Here is a 23,376-nt window from a genome sequence, read left to right as displayed (position 1 = left end):
CCCTCCTTCTCTTCTTTTTTTCATATTAACCCCCCCAGCTGATCATTCAGTCCTGGGCATTACTAGTTGCATGCTGATAATTCCCAAATTTACGGTTCACCCCCAGACCTCTACTCTGAACTCCAGATACCCATATCAAATCATCTACTGGACATTTGCATTTAAAACTCCAGGAACACCTGGGTGGCTCCATCGGTTAAACAGCTCCCTTCAGCTCAGGTCATGATCCCAGGGTCCTGGGCTTGAGCCCCACATTGGGCTCCCTGTTCAGCAGAGAGCCTGCTTCTCCCTCTCCTTCTACTGTTTCCTCTGCTTGTGTGCTCTCTCTCTCTCTCTCTGTCAAATAAATAAATAAATAAAATCTTAGAAAAAAAAAAAACTCCTTAAAAGGGGGGCAGTGGGTTGAGCATCTGCCTTCAGCTCAGGTCATGATCCTGGGATCCTGAGATCAAGCCCCACATCAGGCTCCCTGGTCACCAGCGAACATGCTTCTCCCTCTGCCCCTCCCCCTGCTCGTGTTCTCTCTCTCTCTCTCTCAAATAAGTAAATAAAATCTTTAAAATAAAATAAAATTGGGGCGCCTGGGTGGCGCAGTCGTTAAGCTTCTGCCTTCGGCTCAGGGCGTGATCCCAGCATTCTGGGATCGAGCCCCACATCAGGCTCCTCCACTGGGAGCCTGCTTCTTCCTCTCCCACTCCCCCTGCTTGTGTTCCCTCTCTTGCTGGCTGTCTCTCTGTCAAATAAATAAATAAAATCTTAAAAAAAAAAAACTCGGGGCGCCTGGGTGGCACAGCAGTTACGCGTCTGCCTTCGGCTCAGGGCGTGATCCCAGCGTTATGGGATCGAGCCCCACATCAGGCTCTTCCGCTATGAGCCTGCTTCTTCCTCTCCCACTCCCCCTGCTTGTGCTCCTTCTCTCGCTGGCTGTCTCTCTGTTGAATAAATAAAATCTTTAAAAAAAAAAAAAACTCTATAAAAGGCCTCAAATGTCCCATGTCCATATCAGAACTCTTGATTTCCCCTACCTCCATTATGGCCCACCCCCATCTGTTCCTCTCCCACTCTTCTTCATCCCTACAAATGGCATAACATCCATCTACTTGCTTAAGCCAATTACCTAGAAATCATTCTTGATTCCCTTTACTTTCCACATCCATTGTGTTAATGAATCCTGTTGGCCTATCTCCAAAATAGATCTCAAATCCATTCTCTTCACCACCTCTACCAGAATCAAAACCATGGTTTTCTCTCAGCTACATTACCACAGAGGCTGGCTTCCTAACATCCATTCTCACTATACATTTATTTCCCACAAAGCAGCAGAGTGATCCTCTTAAAATAGGATTCATACTTAAATCCCTTCAGTGGCTGCCCATTTCAACTAAATTAAAGTCCACATTCTTCACCGTGGCCTGAATGTCTCTCCAGGGTCTGGCCCTGCCTACCTCTTGACCTCTCTTCTTAGCTCACTGTGCTTTGGCCACGCTGGCCTTCTTGGCCTCCTTCCACCTCATGCAGCTCACCCCTACCTCAGGGCCTTTGCACTGCTGACCATCCCCCTGGTATACTGACTGCCCCTCCCTCACTGGTGCATGGCTGCCCTTCCTCCTCACTCTATTCTCAATCCAATGCCACCCCTCCAGAGAACCACTCTTAACCATTCACTGCAGCATACAGCCATCCCTCCTGCTTTCCCATTGCCCTTTCATTTTATTCATAATACACCTGAATTGACTTTATTTTTTTATGTGCTTGTCACCAAAATTCCCCACCAAATTATAAGTTCTACAAAAGCAGGGTGATGCCTGGCTTCTAGATTCCCAAAATCAAAGCACTAGCCCTTCTCTACTCAGAATTCAGAGTAACCTTTACAAAACCAAACTCGTATCAGCTCATTACTTGCTCAAAGCCTCCAGAGGCTTCCCACGGCCTGTACTTGGCTGATGCGGTCTGGCCCCCCAGGCTCCTGTGAGACCTCATCGCCTCTCCCTCACCCAGCTGCAGCCACACAGACCTCCCAGCCGCTCCCCAAACACACCATGTGCTGCACTCACTCCCTCTCATTGCAGCCTTGGGTCAAACGTTTCCTTTCCAGAGATGCCCTTCCTGCCCACCTGAGCCAAAAGCGCTACCCTTACCCTGTCCATTTCTCACTGCCCTTTGTTGTGCCATTTATCTCCAGCTCTCCCCACCAGAATACAAGCTCCAAGTGAGACAGACGATTATTCTGCTTACTGCTGAATCCCCAGCACCTGGCAGATGTAGGTAGATTCTTGAATGAATGAAAAATCCAGCCTTGCTGAAACTCTGAAGTCTTTCTCAGTCCTGCCTGTCTGGGTGGATTATACCCAAGCAGTGGGAAAGTTTATTCTGATGGAAATTGCTCCCTTTTCAACAGTCTAGCCCCACAGCAGCAATACCTATGCTCCAGTTAAGAAGGCCATGCCTTGAGGCATCTGGGTGGCTCAGTCGGTTGAGTGTCTGACTCTTGGTTTCGGCTCTGGTCATGATCTCAGGATCGTGAGATCGAGCCCCGCATCCTGCTCAGTGTGGAGTCTGCTTGGGATTCTTTTCCCCTTCTTCTCCCATCCCCTCTGTTCCCCCCACTGCTCTCTCTCCACAAGAGTCCACACCTGTAGGAAAGAAAGTCTCCTCTGCCCAATGCCTCACTGGCATGGCACCAAGGGCACCTCTGTCCTCTGAAGGTTCAGTTTCTAGTCCGTCTGACCATTTGCGGACCTGAAGCTCATTTTCAACATTTTAGTTCTGTTGACTTTAGGGAGAAATGTCTTTGGAGGGAGACGAAAGTTCCCCTGGAAGAGGTGACTGTTCTGTATTTGAGCCTGTCTGCGGAAGGAGAAGCTGCCCAGGGTGCACTTAGACCCCGGACTCCTGTCTCGTTACTGTGGACAACAATGCAACTGCACGCCCCGTACAGATTCCTCATTTGGCTAAGTCTTCAATGTCCCAAACACAGACAGTGAAAACAGCATGGAAAAACAGGCTTCGCTGAAATGAAAGTAAATTTGACCTGCCGGTCTTTTTGTTGGGTATAAAGCTTTTTCTTGGCTGTAAAACATAATGGTGACTTCAGATATAAATGTAACTATGCTCAAAATTAAACCCTTCTTTTTCCCACAGTCCATCTCCTAGAATCAGATTAATAGATTCACAAATACGTACTTTGCTTCTTGTTTTCTACCTAGCCCTGGCAGAGGTGCGGGGACAGCGGGGAGATATCCACCTCTCTATCTACACATATATGCACACGTTTATATATGTCATAGCCTGTCCTTTCAAAACAACTCTTCTGATTTCTGGAAATAACAAGACTAAGGAAGGGGGAGAAAATAACAAAATGAAAGAGCAATTCCAGGAACCTCAGACTCTTAGGAAACCAAGGGCAGTTTTTAATTTAGAGCTGAGCTTCTAAGAAAACTCTCCCTGGTGGGTAGACCACTGCTAAGGTTGGTAGGGAAGCTGGACTCTGGTGGCTCTTCCAGGCTTGGGTGGGCGTGACCAGCACAGCTGAATCAACATCTTCATGGACAGACTGACAGTAAGAAAGGACAAGAACTGTAGTATATCTGATTCATCAATGAGCTCTGAATGGTAACGTCTCACTGGATCATTAATGGCAGATTTAGCTCATGTGAGCAGACATCAAGTCTACAGTGCATTTGTTCGGCATGTTTTAAGCGTTCCTACAGGGCTGGGACCAGGCAGGAAAGGCCAAGTGCAGGGTGAAGACTATCTTTATTTAAAATTTTGATATTTTGTTCATCATGGAATTTTTGCATTACTTTTATATTTTTTTAAAATAGGTTTTATCCTAAAGAAAGCATACAGATGGCCAACAGGTACATGAAAAGATGCTCAATGCCATTAATCATCAGGGACACGCAAATCAAAACCACAGTGAGCTAGCACCTCACACCTGTCAGAACGGCTATGCTCAAAGAGACAAGAAATAGCAGGTGTTGGCAAGGATGTGGAGCAAAGGGAACCCTCGTGCACTGGTGGTGGGAATGTACATGGGTGCAGCCACTTTGTGGAAAACGGTATGGAGGTTCCTCAAAAAATTAAAAATAGAAATAACCCTACGATCCAGTATTTCCACTTCTGGGTATTTATCCAAACAAAGCAAAAATACTAATTCAAAAAGATACCTGTACCCCTATGCTTATTACAGCATTATTTACAACAGCCAAGATATGGAAACAACCTAAGTGCCCAACAACTGATGAATAAATAAATTATGGTGTATGTATATAAACACATACACATAACGGAACATTATTTATGTACATATGTGTGAACATATATACACAAATTATGGTACACACACATACATATAATGAAATATTATTCAGCCACAAAAGAGAATGAAATCTTGCCATTTGCAACAACATGGATGGAACTGAGCACAGCAAGGGAAACAAGTCGGACAGAGAATGACAAATACCATGTGATTTCACTTCTAAAAAAGAACCAAACAACAACAAAGTCACAGATACAGGAAACAGATTCGTGGTTGCCAGAGGCAGGGAGTGAGGGGTGAGGGGAATGGGGTGAGGGGGTCAAAAGGTTAAAAAAATTTTTAAATAAAATAATAAATAAACCAACAACAACCAATATCATGTATCTCAATGAGTGGCTTTTTATGGCGTCTCCTTCACTGGTGCACACAAGGTGGGGGCCTCACCGGCCTCAGCCTGGTCCCAGGCCCCGGTCGACTGCGTGCAGAGCACTCTGCAAGGGCATACGGGGGATTCAGAGAAGGAAGGGACGTGGATGCTAACACCTAGAATCACAGCATAATAGGAGGGGAAACACACGTTCTAAACTAAGGCCAACCAGGCGCAAGAGCAGTAAGCCCTTTAAGAGAAGTTCCACGACAACGCAATGACAGTGCATCAGGAGTGGTGAGGCAGGACGGACACCACGCTAAGCCTTCCTGCCTCCGCTCTGCCACGTGCAGCTGGGTGACACCGGGCAGACCGCTTCGCCATGACACACCGCCATCCCCTCATCCGTGACTTGGAGGGAATGTCCCCCACGTCAAGGGTGACTGTGCAATGAGACAAAGCCACATGTGTAACACACACAGGGACTCCTGATAAATGGCAGCCGTGGGTCTAAGCGGGCCTGGGGTAAAGTCTTGGTTATGACACTGGGCAACACACACCTCCACAGAGAGAGGGCTATGGAAATGCCACATATCACGTGCATTTTCACAAGGATGCTGGAGGACTACAGCCAGACGTTCACGTCCATGACTTGGCAGTTTGTTTGCAAGCAGCTTCAAGAGCTCCACTCTGGGCTCTGTGTCACTGGCATCGTAAAAGAGAAACCTGTGATCACGGAGGACGTCTTCCATGTGATGTAGAGTTTGATCACCGTGGTGGGTTTCAGGGATCAGCTTGGCTTATCTTAGGGGAAAAGAAGAAGATTGAGACAAGCCTCTGAATAATCCACACATAACCAGTAGCAGGAGGAACTAGTTGATTTTCTGAAAAATCACTCTCAGATCACAGACTAGCGAAGGATTTATGCTTCCCACGCACGCACGCACAGCTTCTTACTCATGTTTGGGGGCAGCGCCTTAGAATTTTGTTTCTGAATGTTCTCTAACTTTTCTTTGTTGCAGGAAATGCTTTCTACATTTGTCAAAAGAAGAAAATACTATCCTGTGTCTGCTAACGTATCTCCGATCCCCCAGTAGACACTCACTCAAAGCCGGAGACCACGGGAGAGCTGGTGCGGCCCCATCACAGCGGAACCAAAGCATAACTGAAAATTCACCTTTTCTGTCTGATGCGTCTGCCTAAACACATCCTTGAGGAAAACACATCACTTATGGGGGACGTCTCTGTGATGCTTGGGCTCATCTGGCACTTCTTATCACTTAACAGTCCTTCACACACTTGGCCTTCATACAGTTCTAAGGCAGCATCTTCACACTGACTCAGATTTGTTCATCCATCCATTGAATATTTATTGAGTGTCTTTCAGGTGGTAGACACTGCCGAGCATGGCAGAATCCAAAGGGACACATGTGGGACAGGCTCCTTGTTCTCCACAAAGTTAGCAGTTTAACAGCTGACAGATAATATATCCACAATGAAATAAACAAGAAAAATACCAGAGAGCTCATGTGCTCTAATGCTTATTAAAATTAGGCGTTGTGGTAGTGACCGTGAGGGGGTGAGGGTAGTGATCGATAGGGTGCTCAGGGAAGGAGGCACCATTTCAGGTGAGGCTGGGATGACAACAGAGACAGCCAGGTGAAGGTCTCGGGAAGAAGGTACCACACATCCTCACCTACTTCATTTACCAGTGAATCAAGCATGTACTGAGCTCCAGTAAATGGAGCTTGAGGACTGGGGACCGGGTGAGGCAGTGGAGGGTTTCCAGGGACATGGCCTTGATCTTAGCCTTATTAGCATCTCTTCCAGCTAACAGAGCCGTGAGCCCTCACAACGTTCCTGGAAAAGGGTGAAGAAATCTACCCTTCAGGTTTTGAGGACCAAAAGAAGTGAATATAGTGATGGAAGCCTTCTCTTTGTTTCCACTTTATGGAAGCTGGCTTAGGAAGTGGGACATGGCATCAATGTTGTGATAATGGTACTCGGTTCCCTGAATGAATGAGGAACGAACTAGTTTTAGGCTTGGAGGAGAGAGTCATGGAAGACTGAGAGCCAGCGTGAGCAGGAAAGAGGGGAGGGGCATCATGCCCTAAAGGAGCTGAACAGGAAGAGAGGGAGAAAGCTGAGGGGAATAGAGTTCAAGAGGCTTTTACTAAATGCCTGTCATGCTGAGGCCAGGTACTGGGGACACAAAGCAATCCTCAGCCTCAGGGGAGTTTGGGAGAAATGTTTCACATGGATGATGGCAAAGGTGAGCAGGCGAGCAGCATCTGGCAAAGATAAAGAGGTGAAGAGGCTGGTTTGGGAAAAAAGTTGGTCAAAATCATCCACATATGAGAGGTTGGAATTCTATTCACTCCTAGAGAGCATGCAGTGGAACAGGGAGGCACTGGTTTGGCAGCACACAGACCTGGATCCAACCGATCCTTGCTCCGGCCGTGTGACCAGGGGCAGGCTGACTAACCTCGCCGCTTATCAACTGTTGCATCTTTAAAATGGAGTTAGCCTCAGAAATCATACGAAGTTATAACGAGGTTTAGAGATAATATGGGTGTGGTGCCGGCGACATAGTAACCAATGGTCATTATTCCTATACCCTGGCTGAGGTTCTGATTGATAAGGAATTTTCCAAACTGTATTATTACAGCTCTGCAGAATTAAGTGACTGATCGTTTCAGAGCTGAATACTGACCCTCTCAGCGTGGTGTCTGTCACACTCTTGCATTTTACCAGACAAATACAGCACCACTGGTCTAGGGCTGTGCTTTGACTGCTGGCTACTCACGATCCTGTTTTTATTGAGTCAAAACTCAAGCCTGGAAAGCATGCATTTCTTTAGCTAAGCTAGAAAAGTTTGGCAAGGGTTCAGTTACTGCCCGAAGTGCCAGGTTGCAGAGTCCAGAGAGCAGTGAAAGGGACTGATCACTGCTCTACCGAGCCTACAGGAAACCATTCATCACCTCCCCTTACCTACGTGGCGCCGTCCTTGCCAGCTCTTGTTAACCTCTGAATTCCTAGGGTCATTTACATTTTCCTGGCCATGCCCTAGTCTCAGTGACATATGAGGTAGTTACTGTTCATCTATCTTATTTCTTCTAGTAGATTGGTAGGTACCTGGAGGGCAAGCACCTTTATGAGTCCTTGCCTAGCACAGGTAGGCAAATGTCAAACAAATAAAATGAAACTAAGGGACTCACTCTGAATAACAGGCCACAGACTCTCATTATCCCGTGGTGTCTTAAAACACATGTTCACATCCCACAGGATAGACTTTGGAAAAGTTAAAACAAACTCTCTGACCCACAGTGTCTTTGCCTGTTAAGAGCCGCTTCGTCATTGGGTCGTTGTTAGAATTAAATGAGAGATGCATGTTCCTATCCCTTGGGTCAACAGACATCACCCATTATAGAACGAAAAGACAGAGAGAGAGATGCGCTCACCATCTGCCTTTATCCCAAGGGTTTCATTGTCCTTCAGCTTGTATGGTGTCTCCTCCTTACATCTCTACCAATATGAGTCCCTAAGGACTTTTTGCATACCCCAACTGGGCAAATATTACATTTTTCTTTTCTTCTCTCCCTCACTCTTTTTTTTTTTTTTTTTGGCATGAGATGCTTGACTTCATTTTCAAAACAAGACCAATAAGGTTATCAAGAAACACAAGTTCTGCTGGAGTTTGTCCAGAGAATTCAGGGCAGCCGTGGGGATGCTGTAAATGGGAGACTCTCAGAGGAGTTCCCAGAGTAATCTCATTTAGAACTTGGAACCAGACAGGAATTCTGTTGTACCAGGGCCCTGTGCCATTTTTAAAGGAAAAGGTTCATTTTGTATTTCCTCAAATTAGAATGCATTTGGTGGTAGGGCCCTTGTGTATGGAAGAATCTAGAAGAAATAATTGTCCTTTCAATTATTCCCTTAAGATTCCTATCAGAACTCAAGTAGAAAAGTTTCTCACAGTGTAGTGAAAACAAATGAATATATAACTGCTATCTCCTTCACAGAACATAGACGGAAACCAGAAATTCTGTTAGAAAAAAAACCGCCCTGCCACCCAGGAACTCTGGGACCTGCAAGTTACATGACTTCTGTATGCCTCACTTTCCTCGACCCTAAAATGAGGGCGAAGATAAGGCTCAACTCACTGAGGTGCTGAGAGAATTAAATCAGCGAATAACATCAAACATACAGAACAGTAAAGAAATGAGAGAATTACTCCATAAAAGTTAGCTATTATTATAACTACTATCATCACTTCTAACTCAAAGATTCTTTAAGACATCATGCCGAGAGAGTGGGAAAAGAAAAGTAAAACAGCAGAGTGATTATTTTCTTAGTCTTTGGAGACAAATGGAGGTTAACATCCTGACTCCAACAATTACTTGCTCCATGACTTTGGGAATGTAAAACAAAATCTACAAACCCACTTTCTTCATTGTAAAAATTCAATGAGCTTACACATGCAAGGCATCCGGCACAATGCTTGGCATGTAATAATTGCTCAATAAAAGTTATATAAAATAAATCTCATTATTCATTTTTCTACTAGATTTGTTGGCCAACATAATCACCCAGTGCTCAGTAAATGCTTGCAAATACCACTTTGGTCTTTGAGGGATTTTTTCTTTAATAACTGAAATGAGATCTAAGGATAACCATAAAATATGATCACTGATGTGTCCATTCTCAAAATATTTAAATAAAATGTGGCAGGCATCATCCTCAGCTCCCGGCTGAGGGTAGTACCTTGATGGCAAGTCGTTCTGGAATGCACCCAGGGGTTGGTGATGGAGAGACTCAAAGGAGAATGGAACTCTGAATCCTTGTAGTTCACTCTTCAGTCCTTTCCCTTTGTCAAATGTCTCCAAGAAAAAGTTCTTAAATCATTTGAGGCTCAAATGCAGCATCTTTTGTGCACGACCGTGATTCACTGCACATTTGAACAGAACGACAGTGAAGACTGTCTATTTTTCCAAGACCCATTAATTTTCTAAGAATTCTTAGACTCCTAGGCTAATATTATGCTCAGCAAGAGATCCCTCATAAATGTGTCCAAACTTATTTTTATGACAGGGACATAGTCACAAATTATGAATGACTTCCTGATAACCAAAACGAAAAACGAATGGAGTCAATTAAAAAATACAAGCCATTTACACCCTGTTCCATCTTCCAGCAATTTTTAGCGTGAGCAGCTGAGTTTGTGAAGAGGCAGAGGCTTGACGGATATTCGGAGGGACAGAGAAACTTTCTTAGCAACTGAGCTGTCCACTTTCAGCTGTTACAAAAATAGGTCACCTTCATCCTGTCTCAAAAGATCCTTAATAGTATACTTGACAGACAAGAGGGCCACCTGGCTCAAACTTGAACATGACATCATTAGTAATTATTGATAAGCTCTTTAAATGGGGGGGTGTGTGCTCTAAAAGCATGGGGTTTATGCTCTACCACTGCCAGAGTTTCCCTTTAAATTTAGCACCCTTTAAAGCATATATATGTGCAAAGAAGTCATAGTCCACAAGCCCAAGATTAAAAATGAATCATACTTCATGCCAATACTATGCATCTTTAGATAGGTTATTTTCATCATTTCTCTTTTATTATACGACATTTAGTAAAGAACTGTGTGTATGTAGTTTGTTGACTTTTTATGTTGACAACAAAGATGAAAATCTGCAGAGCTAATATATAACCTAGGATATATTTGGTTTTTCTCCCCCCCAGTTATTCCTAAGTATCAAATGTGAGTTCAAAAGAGGCTGCTCTTTAGTGTGATTCTTTAAACAAAAAGAAAAGAAAAGATACTAATGTTTAACTCAGATTGTCCTCATCAGAATTTGTGGAAAAGAGAGAGTCTTCAGGGACAACAGTGTGATTTCAGATTCAAGATTTGTAATGGAAAACCAAAGGGTTTCTGTAAAGCTTCTATTTTAAAAGGACTCATGCACGGTCATAACACCCTTCAAAGGAAAATTCTCTAGTCTATTATCCATTTTTAATAAAGTCACAAATACAGACAAAACCTATAGAAGCTTAAAAAAGAAATCTTCTTAAGTTATAGTTTCAGACAAGATGGTCTTAGTCATAAAATATTAGTAAGCAAAGAAGGCGGGGTCTCGGCAAAGTTAAAGCATATTAAAGTCATCTTCATTATAAGCATGGCCCCAAATAACACTTTGGTTCTCCTTGGCAGTGGAGCAAAAGTTTTTCAAATAAGGGATGGAAATTTTTCGAAGCAAAGAGCTAAGTTCCCTATCACACTGCGGTGGAGCAATGCTGCCATTCTGTTAAGAGTAATAGAATGACTACATACCAACCTGCTCGGCTAGCAGGGCAACTGGCTTACAAAAACACATTTATCTGCGGACTCTTTTGATTCTTTCCCTGTAGGAATGGATGAATCCAAAGTTTAGGAGTACTCCTTAAGACGGCCAAAGTATTTTAGGTCAAGCTATAAATTTTTCCTGACGTTCTCTGCCAAGATTATGCTGAGGACTGAGAAGAGAATCCTTAAAATGGTTCCAAAAGTAAACTTTCATCTGCTATGGAAAAAAGAAGTAAAATCACATCTCCCTATCTCTGCTTGATTCCAAAGGCTCACCACCGTATGGCAGGCGCACGAGATGTAACCGGGGCCTGGACCCCCAGAGCAGGAATGTTGGGACATCGCCACTATTTTGCTGACGTTTTCCGCTACCTCTAGAAAATCATACGTCTTGCAAGTCTGTCCTCCTTGGCGTCGACCTCTGCAAGGACAAAGGCATCATCTCTGAGAGGAGGGAGCCGAGGGCCAAGTGAAGCTCAAGTCTTTGGAGCCAGGTGGGCTGGGGTCCATACCCTGACTCTCCAACTGGGTTGCCCTGGCCCTGTGACCTTAATTTCTCTGTACCTCATTCTTTCTTATCTGCAAAATGTGGTAATAACAGATAATAACCACCCCCAGGATCGTTGTGAAGGTTAGAAATAAGGCCAACAAACGTACGTGGCAGGCACCATGAAATGCTCCCTGTGGATCACAGAGCCGGGCTCTGTCTGGAGCTACTGTGTAACTATTTCATTACGTTTCACTCCACCCTGCTCGCTGGGAACGACTCTTATAAAGACAATACGTGATGCCGTTAAAATTCCCTTATACCCAAAGATTTCCCCTATCGCTTATAAAAGGTTTGCTTCTGTGTTGTCATAAGTAGGTTCCAGGATGCATCGTAAGTCCCACAGATCTAGCCCAAGCTCCTACATCCTCTGCATTTACAGTAGAAATAAAATTTCACACATTTTGAAGTTGACACTAAAGTGTTCCTGAGCCATTGGGTGGAGGGCTCTTGGGTTGCATGGGTCTGTGAGATTTATACATTCTTGACATTTCTGAATTGTCAAAGCGGAATTAGGTCTAACACAGGGCTAGTGAGGATGCGCCCCTGCCCCCCCGCCCAAAACTTCTTTCTTACTGGTCCTTTCCCCTCATTTCATAAACAAACTTGTCTCCTCTTCTTAAAAAAACAAAGCAAAACAAAATAAAAACCAAAACCTTTCTATCTCATGTTTATGGGTAGGTCTGGGTGAACTTCCCTCTGAGAAAGGGAGAACACCCAGATTTCTTTGCTGAGATTTCTCTGCTCTCTGTATTTCCCCTTCACACTTCCACCAGTTCTGGTTCTGTCCTCCTCCTTCCATGGAAACTGCACAAATTGTCGATTTCAACAGACAAGTCTGCTGCTCACACCTCGGTGCTGCCCGAGGCCCTGCTGGTCACATGCCCCTTCTGAAACTCCCAACTGCTTTGGCCTCTGTGACCTGTACTTCCCTAATTCTCTTCATACCGGCCTGGTTCCTCCAGTGCCTCTCGTTCCACCACCCACTTCGGATGCCTAATCCTCACAGTGAGTTTAGGCTCTGCCTGCAGCCTCCTGCTGTTAATCACTTTGTACTTTCTCCTCGGGTGATCTTATCCCTGCTCAAGATTTCAACCACTGCCTTCTCCCATAGTCCTGCCCAGACTGCATCTGACCTTCTGATTCTCGCATCAATGATCTTCACCTGGATGTTTCCCACACAACTCAGAATGGAACCCATCTTCTACCCTACCATGATGCCGCTCTTGAAATCCCTCAACTGTAGGCACAGCCAAACACCTGCCCAACTTGAAACCAGGAGCTACTCTCCCTCTGACTAATCATTCCCACCCCATCAATCATCAAGTCCTGCCAACTGAGTCTCCTTTTTGTTGTTTTATTTACTCCCTTTCACTCCTACTACCCCAGTCCCACTTCAAGCCCTCATCATCTCGCAGCTGGACTGCTGGACTGTCCCCTAACTAGCCTCCCCATTGCCAATCTTATCCTCTCTAATCGACCCCCCTCACAGCTACTAGACTAGATAGCAGGCCACATCAGTACTCACAGTCCACAGGAAAATCAACAGGCAGGTTCAGCAGGCCAATAACAAAGTCACACAAATGTTCCTCCAGAAGGGTCTTGCCTACACGTTGTATCTCTTTATTCTTGCCCAAACAGAGCTCCCAGACTTCCTGCTGACTTGGAAAGCCGATACCTTTCCAATAAACTCCTTTTCTGCTTAAATAGCCAACTTATGCTGTTTGCAGCGAAGATCCTTGACGAGTGTACAATTCCATTTACTCTCTACCATGATCATAGATTTGTGTCTCCTCCTATCAGTCTACGGGTGCCAAGGGCAGGGACCATGACCAGGCATGTATTCCCAGTCCTCTATGTACTTCAACTGCTAATATAATGCCTGATGGATAGTAGTTACTCAAATGCACATTGGTAGAAGGAATAGTCTTAGATGCTCTTTCTGTAAAACATATGATTCTTTCACGATACTATGAAGTTATAGTACATTTGTTATTAGCTTATCTTAGCCTCAGAATCCCCCAAAACACAAATAACTTTCTCACAAAGTAGAGAAGGCAAATATTCTGACAGATCTCACTGAATCAATCACAAGCCCAATCCTTTCGTTTTCTCACGAACCACATCCATATGCAAGGGTGTATTCCTAGAGCAGACAACTATCTCTACCTGCTTTTATCCATCAGGGTGGCTACTGTTGGTGTCTTACATTTGAGTTCCTTCGGGAAAAAACAGCTCCCAAAAGCCAGCTCAAAGTCTGATAATCTTTTGCTACAAATACTTTACAGACCGAGCAGTGTCCCTCTCAAGGTTGCATTGTGATTGTTTGTGATGGCAGAGGATCAAGGGACTCGGGGAGCCCTGATAAGCCAATAACCCAAGGGCTATTTTTTCCTTGGTATGTCCGAGATGGAACAGACCACCTGTGGGTCAGGCAAGCTGAGACACTGCTTCCCTGTTATACTTGGAAATGACAACACTAGTGTCCAGACGTTCTTGAAGTCCTACAGCAGGAAGGATTATTTAATACAACCTCTTTTACTACAGGGGAAAATGTCAAGGGCGCTGTCTCTCTCTCTCTTTCCTATCAATCTCAACAAGAGATTTAGGGATTGATTAAATTTGCCGTGTTTGCTGATACCACATGCTCTTTGTCGGGCATTGTGAGGACGATGTGATGCCTGTTCTCAAAGAGTAACGCTCTGGCCAAGAGAAGGGGTGGGGACCCTGACAAGGAGGTGCTAATGAGGAGACACATGGTGGGGAGTGAAGAGGGGAAGAGAGATGTTCATCTACCAGAGAAGCTCAGGGAATGCTTCAAGAAAGAGCTGGACCTTCAGGCATGGGCAGGGGTAGGATTTCAATAGGCCAGGAAGGAGCAGGGGAATAAAGAGCAGAATACAGACGTGGAGAACAGTGCAAATAGAGCAAAAGGCAAGAAAGTGAAGGGCGTGATGATGAACAGCACATTGGGATTCATGGGAGGGAAGAGCAGATTTATAATTTGGCGCCAATCATGTGGGGCCTTGAGTGCCACGCTAGACAGTCTGCACTTTCTCCTGGGTAACTCATAGTCAAAGGATTCTTAACAAGAGGGCCTTTCTTCTTTCTCACATCTGGAGGGGTGGGCAGTTGGCAGTCATCCCAATGCATTGTCCTCAACCCTGGCCACATATGAGACTCACCTCAGGAGTTTGTTCATTTGTTAGTGCTCGTTTATTTATTAACAATGCCAACTCTGGCCTTATTTCTGGCCAAAGAAATCAGAATCTTTTGGGGTATGACTTTGACGTGACAATTTTTAAAGAAATGTTTAGGTGCTTTTAATATCCACTCAGGGTTGAGAACAATTAGCCTAGTACATAGGTAGGAGAATTTCTCTACAAATTCTTAGTTTTTGTTGGGAATGCTTTGCTGACATAGGTAAGATCCTATGTTTAACTAGGTATGGCCTAATGGGTACAACAGAAATTTCTGATATATTGAGCAAGTTCCTTGCTTTTAAATAACTTCCTCATTTATCATTAGCAATATGTTCGTGTGTTCAATATGTTAAGCACTATCTTCTTCCTGTAGCTATTTCATATATATATCATTGGTAATTATGGACATCTTCATATATATGATATGATATATACAGATATACATGAAAAAAGATATATATGATATTTACAGATATGATATATAGAGATATGTGTTTGATACATACAGATGTAAGATATATAGATATATAAATATATAGATATATAGATATAAAAGTTGGCAGATGTGAAAATCAGGATTGACCAACCAAGATACCAAGACATATATCACTTATATTGACATATGGGGTTTCACTTAAATTCCTAAAAGTCAAATATTATTTAATAAGAGGTAGAAGTAGGTCTACTGCTGGGGTGACCTAGCAAGGAGGTTCTGCTATTTTAGGAAACAGAATTTTTTATAAATACTACATCATAAGATGCAAGTCACAAAACACACTAACCATACACCAGGGGATTTGAAGGTGGCAATGAAAGCAGAAAGTCCTATGACAAGGAATTATTTTTTTCTCCTAGCATATAGTGACCACAACCAACTTGTACAATTATGAGAAGGGAAGCATCCTAAAAATCCTTGGGTGCCTTGTGGGGGATGAGGGCAGGAGCTGCGTAGCCACTTCCCATTGGGTGACTCTAATTTGAGTAGGGAACAACCCAGACAGGGTGTTGGCCCTGGTAGGAAGGGGGTTGGCCAGACAGAGCCTATGTCCAAAGAAATCAATCAAGGCAGGGAGGAGTAGGGAGATAGAACCAGTCCAGGGAGGTTAAATCCCAAGTGGAGGGGCCAGGTCAGAGAACCCAAGAACCCAGACTGACAGGGAAACCAAGGGGTAGGGCCCTGTCCAAGAGCTTAGGGGATGAGAGATCTGTTTGGCTTGGGCTCTCCTAAATACTTTATGGCATCAATCAGACAGATAATTACCTCTGAAGGGCCAGAATGAACCAGGAGCACACATGAAAATGCATAAGGGCTTTTTAATCATCCAATACTAGGTTTATTCATACAGCAAATTCATCCATTCAACAAAGATTTATTGAGCATCTACTATGTGCCAGGCCCTTTTCTATATGCTGAAGATGCAGGCAGGTGGGATACCTACATATCTGAAAGAGTGAATTGATACGCAGTATGGCATAAAACGTTGTGTTTTGTGGGTTTGGTAGGCCCAAAGCACTGTACCTTTGGAACTCATCTTCTTCCATATGTATGAAATACAATTAATTCTCTGAAAAAGACTTTCCAACATTTTATAATTAATACACCAAAGCTTCAGGGTCCAGGACCCATGGAGACAGGGATGTTAGGAGAGGGGCAGCAAGGCTGGAGCAAAGGAAAAGAGGAGCGCCAAGATACAAGGCCCTGCCCCAGGCTACACAGGCCTTGTTTTATGACCATGACTCCTAGCCTGTCTGGGCCCCAGTGTTCTCCCCCGTAAAATGAGGAGGTTGCACTGGACAACTTCCAAAGCCCAGTTCTAGAATCTAGGATCCCAGGCAGGACCAGGGCAGAAAACGGGGCTCAGGCTCAGCACACGAGAGCGCTGGTCACCCTGACAGCATCAGGAGCCAGGGCAGCCCCTGGGAGTAGCATGGGACACTGCAGGAGTATCTTGAGCCATTTGCTGGGGTTGAGTGTCTCTCCAAGAGACACCCCAGACTTGTGCTGCTCTCCAGTCTCTACACAACACGGGGGTATGTTTTTCCTTAGAGAGCACCAGGAGACCAATCTGCAGAGGCAATGCAGGTCCAAGCAGGCCTACGGGGGCAGGAACCACCTGATGAACTGATGTCAGGGTGGGATGCTGAGGCGATCCCCCAGAGTCAGGAAAAGAGCTATCATTCACAAGAAGGGAGGACTGTTCCCCCTCTTCCAGGAAGGCCACTTGGGATCCCAGCTAGACTTTTGGCTCTAGCTGAAATATCAGTTTCATGACAGAACACAGAACCAAAACTCAGGTGGCCAAATAACCAAAAATGTCTTCAAGAGAGAAGGAACGGGTTTGGATAAAGAAAGGGGGTGTCAGAGAGACATATGCATGTGATGTCAGCACACTCCACAGCGTCCCCCACTTTACCCGCTCATTGTGCCAAACCTCATAGCCAGCCTTCCTGCCTCAGATAGCATCACTCGCTCCGAGGTACAAATACCATCCGGACTCTTCCATATTAGGCAATTTCTCAAACCCCAGCCCCCACCGTTGTACAAAAACTGCATTCTCTACAGCAAGTGCTTTGAATTTCCTTGTTTCCCGCCCATTCACTGGACACATCTCTGTATCTACCTTCCTTTTCCAGGTGGCTTTAGTGTGCCAACCTTCCAATTAAGGACCAGTACCTGCATTGGGTTTTTAGCTGCCCCCCTTCCTCAGTTCCTCCAACGGCTTCCTTATAGAGTCAGGTTAAAGGTGCTAAGCCAAGGTGTCCAAAACTTAGAGTGGAGCCAACATTCACCCGATGACTCATTTGATTGTGACTCTTCCAATGTAAGGCCAACTTAATGGGCTCCAAGAATCCTCAGCCCAAGGCTTCTGCCCCCACAGCTGGCATTGGGGAAATGGAACCAACAGTTTTGATTTCACCTGAGGACCACTGTCCAAAGCGCTTCCCATAGTCTCTGAACTGTGAACAAATAAACAAGGGTTTTTTTTTTTTTTTGAGGATGAATGAAGGAATAAAGATTTTTATAGGATTCAATGGATCTCTTGTTTCCTGGATTTAATTCAAACCTAAAATTTAGAAGCGAATTCAAATTTGAGTCTAACATAATCTCATTCCCTTGACAAATTAGAGGAGATAAAAATATTCCATTGGGCCACTGTTGGCAAAGCTAGAAAGTAGAAGAGGCTGGCTTGCTGTATCCAGTCACCCGCACAGGTGTCACCTCATGTCTGGGGGCCCTTCCTTGCGGTACACAACCCAAGCAAACACCACTGGTTGAAACTCAGCCATCCTGTGCCCAGCGGAGATCAAGCATAGTTCAAGACGGCTATGAGCAAGAGACGTTGGAATGGCAATCGGAGATTCTGAGAGACCTGATACTCTACATAAACGAAGGGAGTGGACCTCAAATACAATTTGGGGCGGCTGAGGAGACATTTCAAGAAGGAGACTTATGCAACTACCCCCAGATTTGATTTTCCCGTGATGAAATTTTAATTTGCAGATTTGTTTCCCTACTTAATTCCCAGCACTGGGCTGTAGCATTGTTCTCTCCACGGCGTGTTAGACTAACAACCAAGGACATATAGAAAGTGCCACTGGTATTCCAAATACTTGTGGGCAAAGTCTCTGAAATCTACAACTTTCTATGGTGGATTGGACACACAGAAGTGGACGGAACCAGTTTCAGAAGATTTTTTGCAGAAGATGAAGGAAATTTGTAGAGAGACTTGGGAACAGCTTGCCAAATTGCCGCCTGTGACGATTTTATCATCTTTAATTTACCAACCTAGAAATGGGTTTATAACAGAAGTTCTACGTGTTGGCCTCTCAGCAGTTGGCGCACATCTCACAGTCCCTCTGGAGTACGCTTGGTTATGTCCAAGGTCTGGCCTTTGAAAAACACAGTACTAGAGGGACGGAGACCTACCCTGCCTCTTCTGCCTGGAGTGCTCAGAGGAGAATGAATTAACGTTCCCCAGCCAAGCCAGTAGTCCTGGTCTCAAGCCAGAAAACAGTGGCCGTTAGAAGTTAGAAAGCAAGCAAAAAGGAAAGCAACAGTGCTTCCATTATAATATTAAACCATAATCACCTTTTCCTATAATCATCTTTCTGTCTTCCCAGAAGGGGCACTGGTTAACTGCCGCTCTGGGGCAGCAGTGCAACCTGGCACTTCCTGTGGGTCTGGAAGGCGGTGGAGCTCGGCAGGCTGTGGCACGTCCACTGACCCCGGAGCAGGCTGAGAGCGGCCACTGTGCTGGGGGTGGGGGCTCAGAGACGGAGGCTCCTGAATTAAGGGCTGATGTCGATTTCCTTTCCTCGGGGCCAGGACCAGGGTGAGGCAGGAGAGGTGTTTAGGGAACAAGATTTAGGGAGGTTTGCATTCTCGGGGTCATGCAAGTGGCTCTTTCTTCTCAGTCTCAGCCCTACTCAGGGCCCCGGGCACCGGGACGTGTGTGTGAGCGTGTGCATATGTATGTGTGTGTGTGTGTGTGTGTGTGAACATGCACTGTGGTCAGTGGTTCTCAAAGCATCATGTCCAGACCAGCAGCAGCAGCAACACCTGGGAACTTGTTTGAAATTCAAATTCTCAGGCCCCATCCCAGACCCACTGAATATGAAACTCAAGGTGGGGCCCAACAATCTGGGTCTTGGACGCACACACCAGGTAACTCCCACACGGCACAAGTCTGCGAAGCACAGTGCTAGAGAATAACGCTCTCCAAAGCCCGCCCCATGGTCCATGGCAGGTGGCCTCTCAAAATGCTTCACCCACAGCAGGAGCAGGGAAGGGGTGGGGTGGCAAGAAGACAGAGACCTTCCTAAGGCCATCGGCAGGGTAGGTATCCCTCAGACAATAAATCAGGAACTGCTTTTTCCCCAGCTATCCCCAAGTAAACTGTAATAGTCAAGACCTGCCAACTGTTGGCAATAAATAAAGATTGCTACTGAGCTCGTCCCCGCCCGTGGCTTCCCCTTAACCAGGCAGCTCAGAGGCAGCTGCTGAGACACTGTGTCAGGGGCCAGCCATCTGAACGTCCTGAGACTTCGATGCCCTCCTTTGTAAATGGGGCTAGCATCACCCACCTGTGAGGGGCGGAGAAGCTAATGCATACGCAGTCCAACAGAAGTGTGGGGCAGAGTAAACTGTGGTGGATGCCGAGCAGGGGTTCTGGGCTCCACCCTCCTCCAGGGAGCCGGCTGGGATGCCTTGGGTACTGAGGACAGCTCAGAGGGGAAGGAGGTTAGCCGAGCTCCTTTATGCTACAGTGCTTTAAAAAGGAGGTTATTCCCCAGCCCAAATGACCTGGGGCACCAAGCCTCTAAAAACACAGAGTGGGGGAAAGGAAAGGAGAAGGGGCACCCGGGGCCTGCTGTTGGGAGCTGAGAACTGCTTGTTTTTTTTACCATATAATGAAGGGTAAGAGAAACATCTAAAGACCCACATTTAAACTGTCACCAGAACCCAAACAGTATGTAGTGGTGAGACAGTGACCAACGCCCGCCAGCCCAGCCACCTCAGGCACACAGTCATGGACTTGGTTTCCTCTTTTGCCAAGTGCTGGATGACAGATACAATCGCAGTGTGAGGATGAAGTCACACAACACACTTAGGCACAACATAAACATGAGGGCTTAGCACTCAGGTCCCTTCGCAGAATTACGGAACCCTTTCCGCAGTGTGGAAGAGAACCAGCCCCAATCCGACTTTCCCAGCTCCTAAAGGTGTCTACTGAGGACCAGAGGGGCTGATGACCTGCAGAGGGCACGCAGCTGGTGGGTGACAATCATTAGGGGCGCCCCTTTCTCCCTGCCATTAGGAAGTGCTGGGGGGGAGGCAGAAAATCTCAGAGCCCCCCCCCCCACGCAGGCCAGGTAAACAAAGGACGCCCCCCGCCCCCATGTCTTCCCGGGCCATGCGTGCAGCACAGCTGAGGGCTGGAAAGAGGATCCATGACTCACACTTTTCCTCCCGAGGGGATTTAACTCCAAGATAACATTGCCCTTGAGAAAAGGCCAACCAGCAAGGAAGAAAGTTCACCACCTCGGGGCCTGTGTGATCTGGAGCCCCCTTACCTTCCTCGTTTAAAATCCAGGGCAGGAACGCCAACACCGAGTCAAAGCCACAGGTGTTTTCTTCAAAGGCGCAGGACCCGGCAGGCAGGTCCAGGGCGCCCGCCAGTTGCAGGGCTGCGGACACAACACGAATTTCCGTTCGGGCTAGGGCTGGGAGAGTCTGCACCAACTCGGGGCGCCCGGGGGGGGGGGGGGAGGGGACTAGGTGAAAGTGAGGGGCATGCACGCGGGGAGGGGCCGGAGAGGGATGCACTACTACCCCCTCCCCCGCCCCCGGCGCTTCCAATGCACAGCCATACGTCCACCCAGTCGCCGCCCCAGGCTCGGCAGTGGGGTAAGGCTGTCGAAAAGGATCCGGAGGCGCCCTCGGATGGCCCGGCCCAGGAAAGCGAGCCCGGCCACGGGGGTTGCGGGAGCGGGTCGCGAGGGCGCCCCCCGGGGGTCCCCCTCGGTCCTTGCACTTACCTTGCATTGCCAGGAGGACGCCCCTTAGCAGCATGGTCGCGCTTCGGGGAGAAAGGACGACCGGAAAGGGGTGCAAGCTGCCAGCCCGCTGGGACCCGCTGCTCCGGTGAACCGGAGCGGGGGCGCCGGGGACCCGGGGAAGGAGAGAGAAGTCGAGAGGCTGAGCGTGCACTTGGAGCTGCCCAACTTTGCGGAGCGGCTCGGGAAGCTGAGCGGAAAGCTGGAGGTGCTTGACTGGTGCGCGCCGCTCGCCCGGCTACAGCCGCGGGTCAGATCGCGTCCCGAGTGAAGCCGGCGCACAGCTGGTCCCGGGCGAGGATGGGGCTGGGCGGAAAGGAGACAATTGCACACTTTTGAAAAACCAGCTAGGACTGGCCGGGAGAGGAGAGGTCGGGATGCAGCGCCTGGGCTCAGAGTTTTAAAGCTTGGGACCAGACCCCTCGCAGACACTTGGAGGGGGCAGGCCTTCGAGCAGCCCCTCCGATGGGCCGGGACTGGAGGCGCCCCGCCCCGCCCATCCGCGGTGGGAACCAGCTTATTTCTGGGGACAGCTTCCCCGCATCTGGCACACCAGTACTGCAGGGCTGGCCCTAATTTTAACTTCTTCTCCCCAGAATGGAAAAGGGTGGAATTCTCCTAGGAAAACCTAGAAGAGAACTTGGCAACTGTTTGGTGACATAAGCTTTGTATCTCAGGAGTCGCGCGTTCATGGCCCAGTAATGCTAAGCCTGGAATACCACCCCCTTTTTTTTAGCAGTGGAATGTCTGGCATGCCTGGTGCTCAGCATTCCCTCTGTCCGGTAAAATGGGGGCATTCCTCCTCTCCAAAGAGCCATGATAAATTAGTAGTGTTCTAAATTGGCATGGGGGGGGGTGATGTCAGGGAGGGGGTTACTGTGAGTGCCTTGAGCACTAAGTGGGTCTTTAAAAATATTCTCTTCCAAGAAAGGACGTGGTGGGGATTTTTTTTCCTTCTTAATGGTCTTTACAATTTTGTGATTCTCAAACTTGAGGGTGCTTCAGAACCCCCTGGAGCGCCCCACCATCTGAGTTTCTGATCTGGTAGAAGTGGGTTGGGGCCCGGAGATTTTGCACATTCTTATCAGGTTTCCAGATGCTGATGCTGATGCTACTAGTCTGGGACCACGCTTTGAGGAGCCCTGGCCTAATGAACTCCTGTTAACCATCCTAGCCCTGTTCACATGCCTTCACCTGGTTTCCAGCCTCTCCTGGCTTTCCTTGGCCTTCATTGGCAGCTCCTCCTCCCTAACCTGCCTGCCCCCCCACCACCACTGGAGTGCCTTCAAGCTCTGTCCTTTTAGCTCCACCACCACCACCCCCCCCAGTAATTTCATCCAGTTTCATAGTTTGAACACCAACTATATAGCCTGATGACTACCAAACTTCTATTTCTAGCCCAGACTGCTCACTGACTCCAGACTCTTCTCCCTCATGGCCACCTCAACATTTTCTTTTGGATGTTTAACAGCTACCTCACACTTCACAGGTCCCAACATGAACACTTCCGAGCCCTTCCTGAGCCTGCCTCCTCTTGTGTTTTTATCTCAGTTAAAGGAACCTTTCTCCCCCACTTGCTCAGGACAAAACACTTCGAGTTATCCTTGGCTCTTCTCTTTCTCTCAAGACATTACCAATTCTGTCCATTCAGGATTCAGAACACAGCAGATGCTGGGCATGCTCCACGCCCACAGTGACTGCCCTAATCTAAGTGGCCGTCATTAGCCAGGGAGGGTGCAGGAGCCTCCTAAGGGCGGTATCCCTGCCTCTCCTGCCTTGCTCGCTTGCACTCCACTCCTAACAGCCGTCAGGGGCATCCTTTTAACACAGAAATCAGGCCATGTGGCATGTCATTTCTTGGCTCCAGACTTCTAACAGCTTCCTACATCAGCAAATCAAAACCCAGTCTTCAGGGGCGCCTGGCTGGCTCAGTCGGTTAAGTGTCTGACTCTAGATTTTGGCTCAGGTCATGATCTCAGGGTCCTGAAGTAGAGCCCCATGTTGGGCTCCATGTGCTTAAGATTCTCTCTCCCCTCTACCCCTACCCCCTGGTCGGGCGTGTGCTCTCGCTCCCAAATAAACAAAAAACAAAGAACC

At 46.9% G+C, this 23,376-nt stretch overlaps 1 protein-coding gene across 8 annotated transcripts in view; it reads right to left on the bottom strand.

The window, feature by feature from the left end:
• The window catches only part of MAMDC2 (MAM domain containing 2), a 374,048-nt gene that overhangs the window by 125,290 nt on the left and 225,382 nt on the right, over window positions 1-23,376 (bottom strand). For 7 of the 8 annotated variants that reach the window (XM_048218282.2, XM_048218280.2, XM_057305609.1 and 4 more), the window contains 2 exons: window positions 21,262-21,585; window positions 20,797-20,910 (listed from right to left, as the gene is read on the bottom strand). In XM_048218282.2, the coding sequence (XP_048074239.2) occupies window positions 20,797-20,910; window positions 21,262-21,295 (148 nt within the window). In that variant the 5' untranslated portion in view covers window positions 21,296-21,585. Of the gene's footprint in view, window positions 1-20,796; window positions 20,911-21,261; window positions 21,950-23,376 lie in introns of those variants that run through there. The other variant, XM_026519347.4, reaches the window with a different exon arrangement.

This window comes from Ursus arctos, unplaced genomic scaffold, assembly GCF_023065955.2.
Source record: "Ursus arctos isolate Adak ecotype North America unplaced genomic scaffold, UrsArc2.0 scaffold_33, whole genome shotgun sequence".
Lineage (NCBI taxonomy): Eukaryota > Metazoa > Chordata > Mammalia > Carnivora > Ursidae > Ursus > Ursus arctos.
This window is presented reverse-complemented; position numbering and strand designations above follow the sequence as displayed.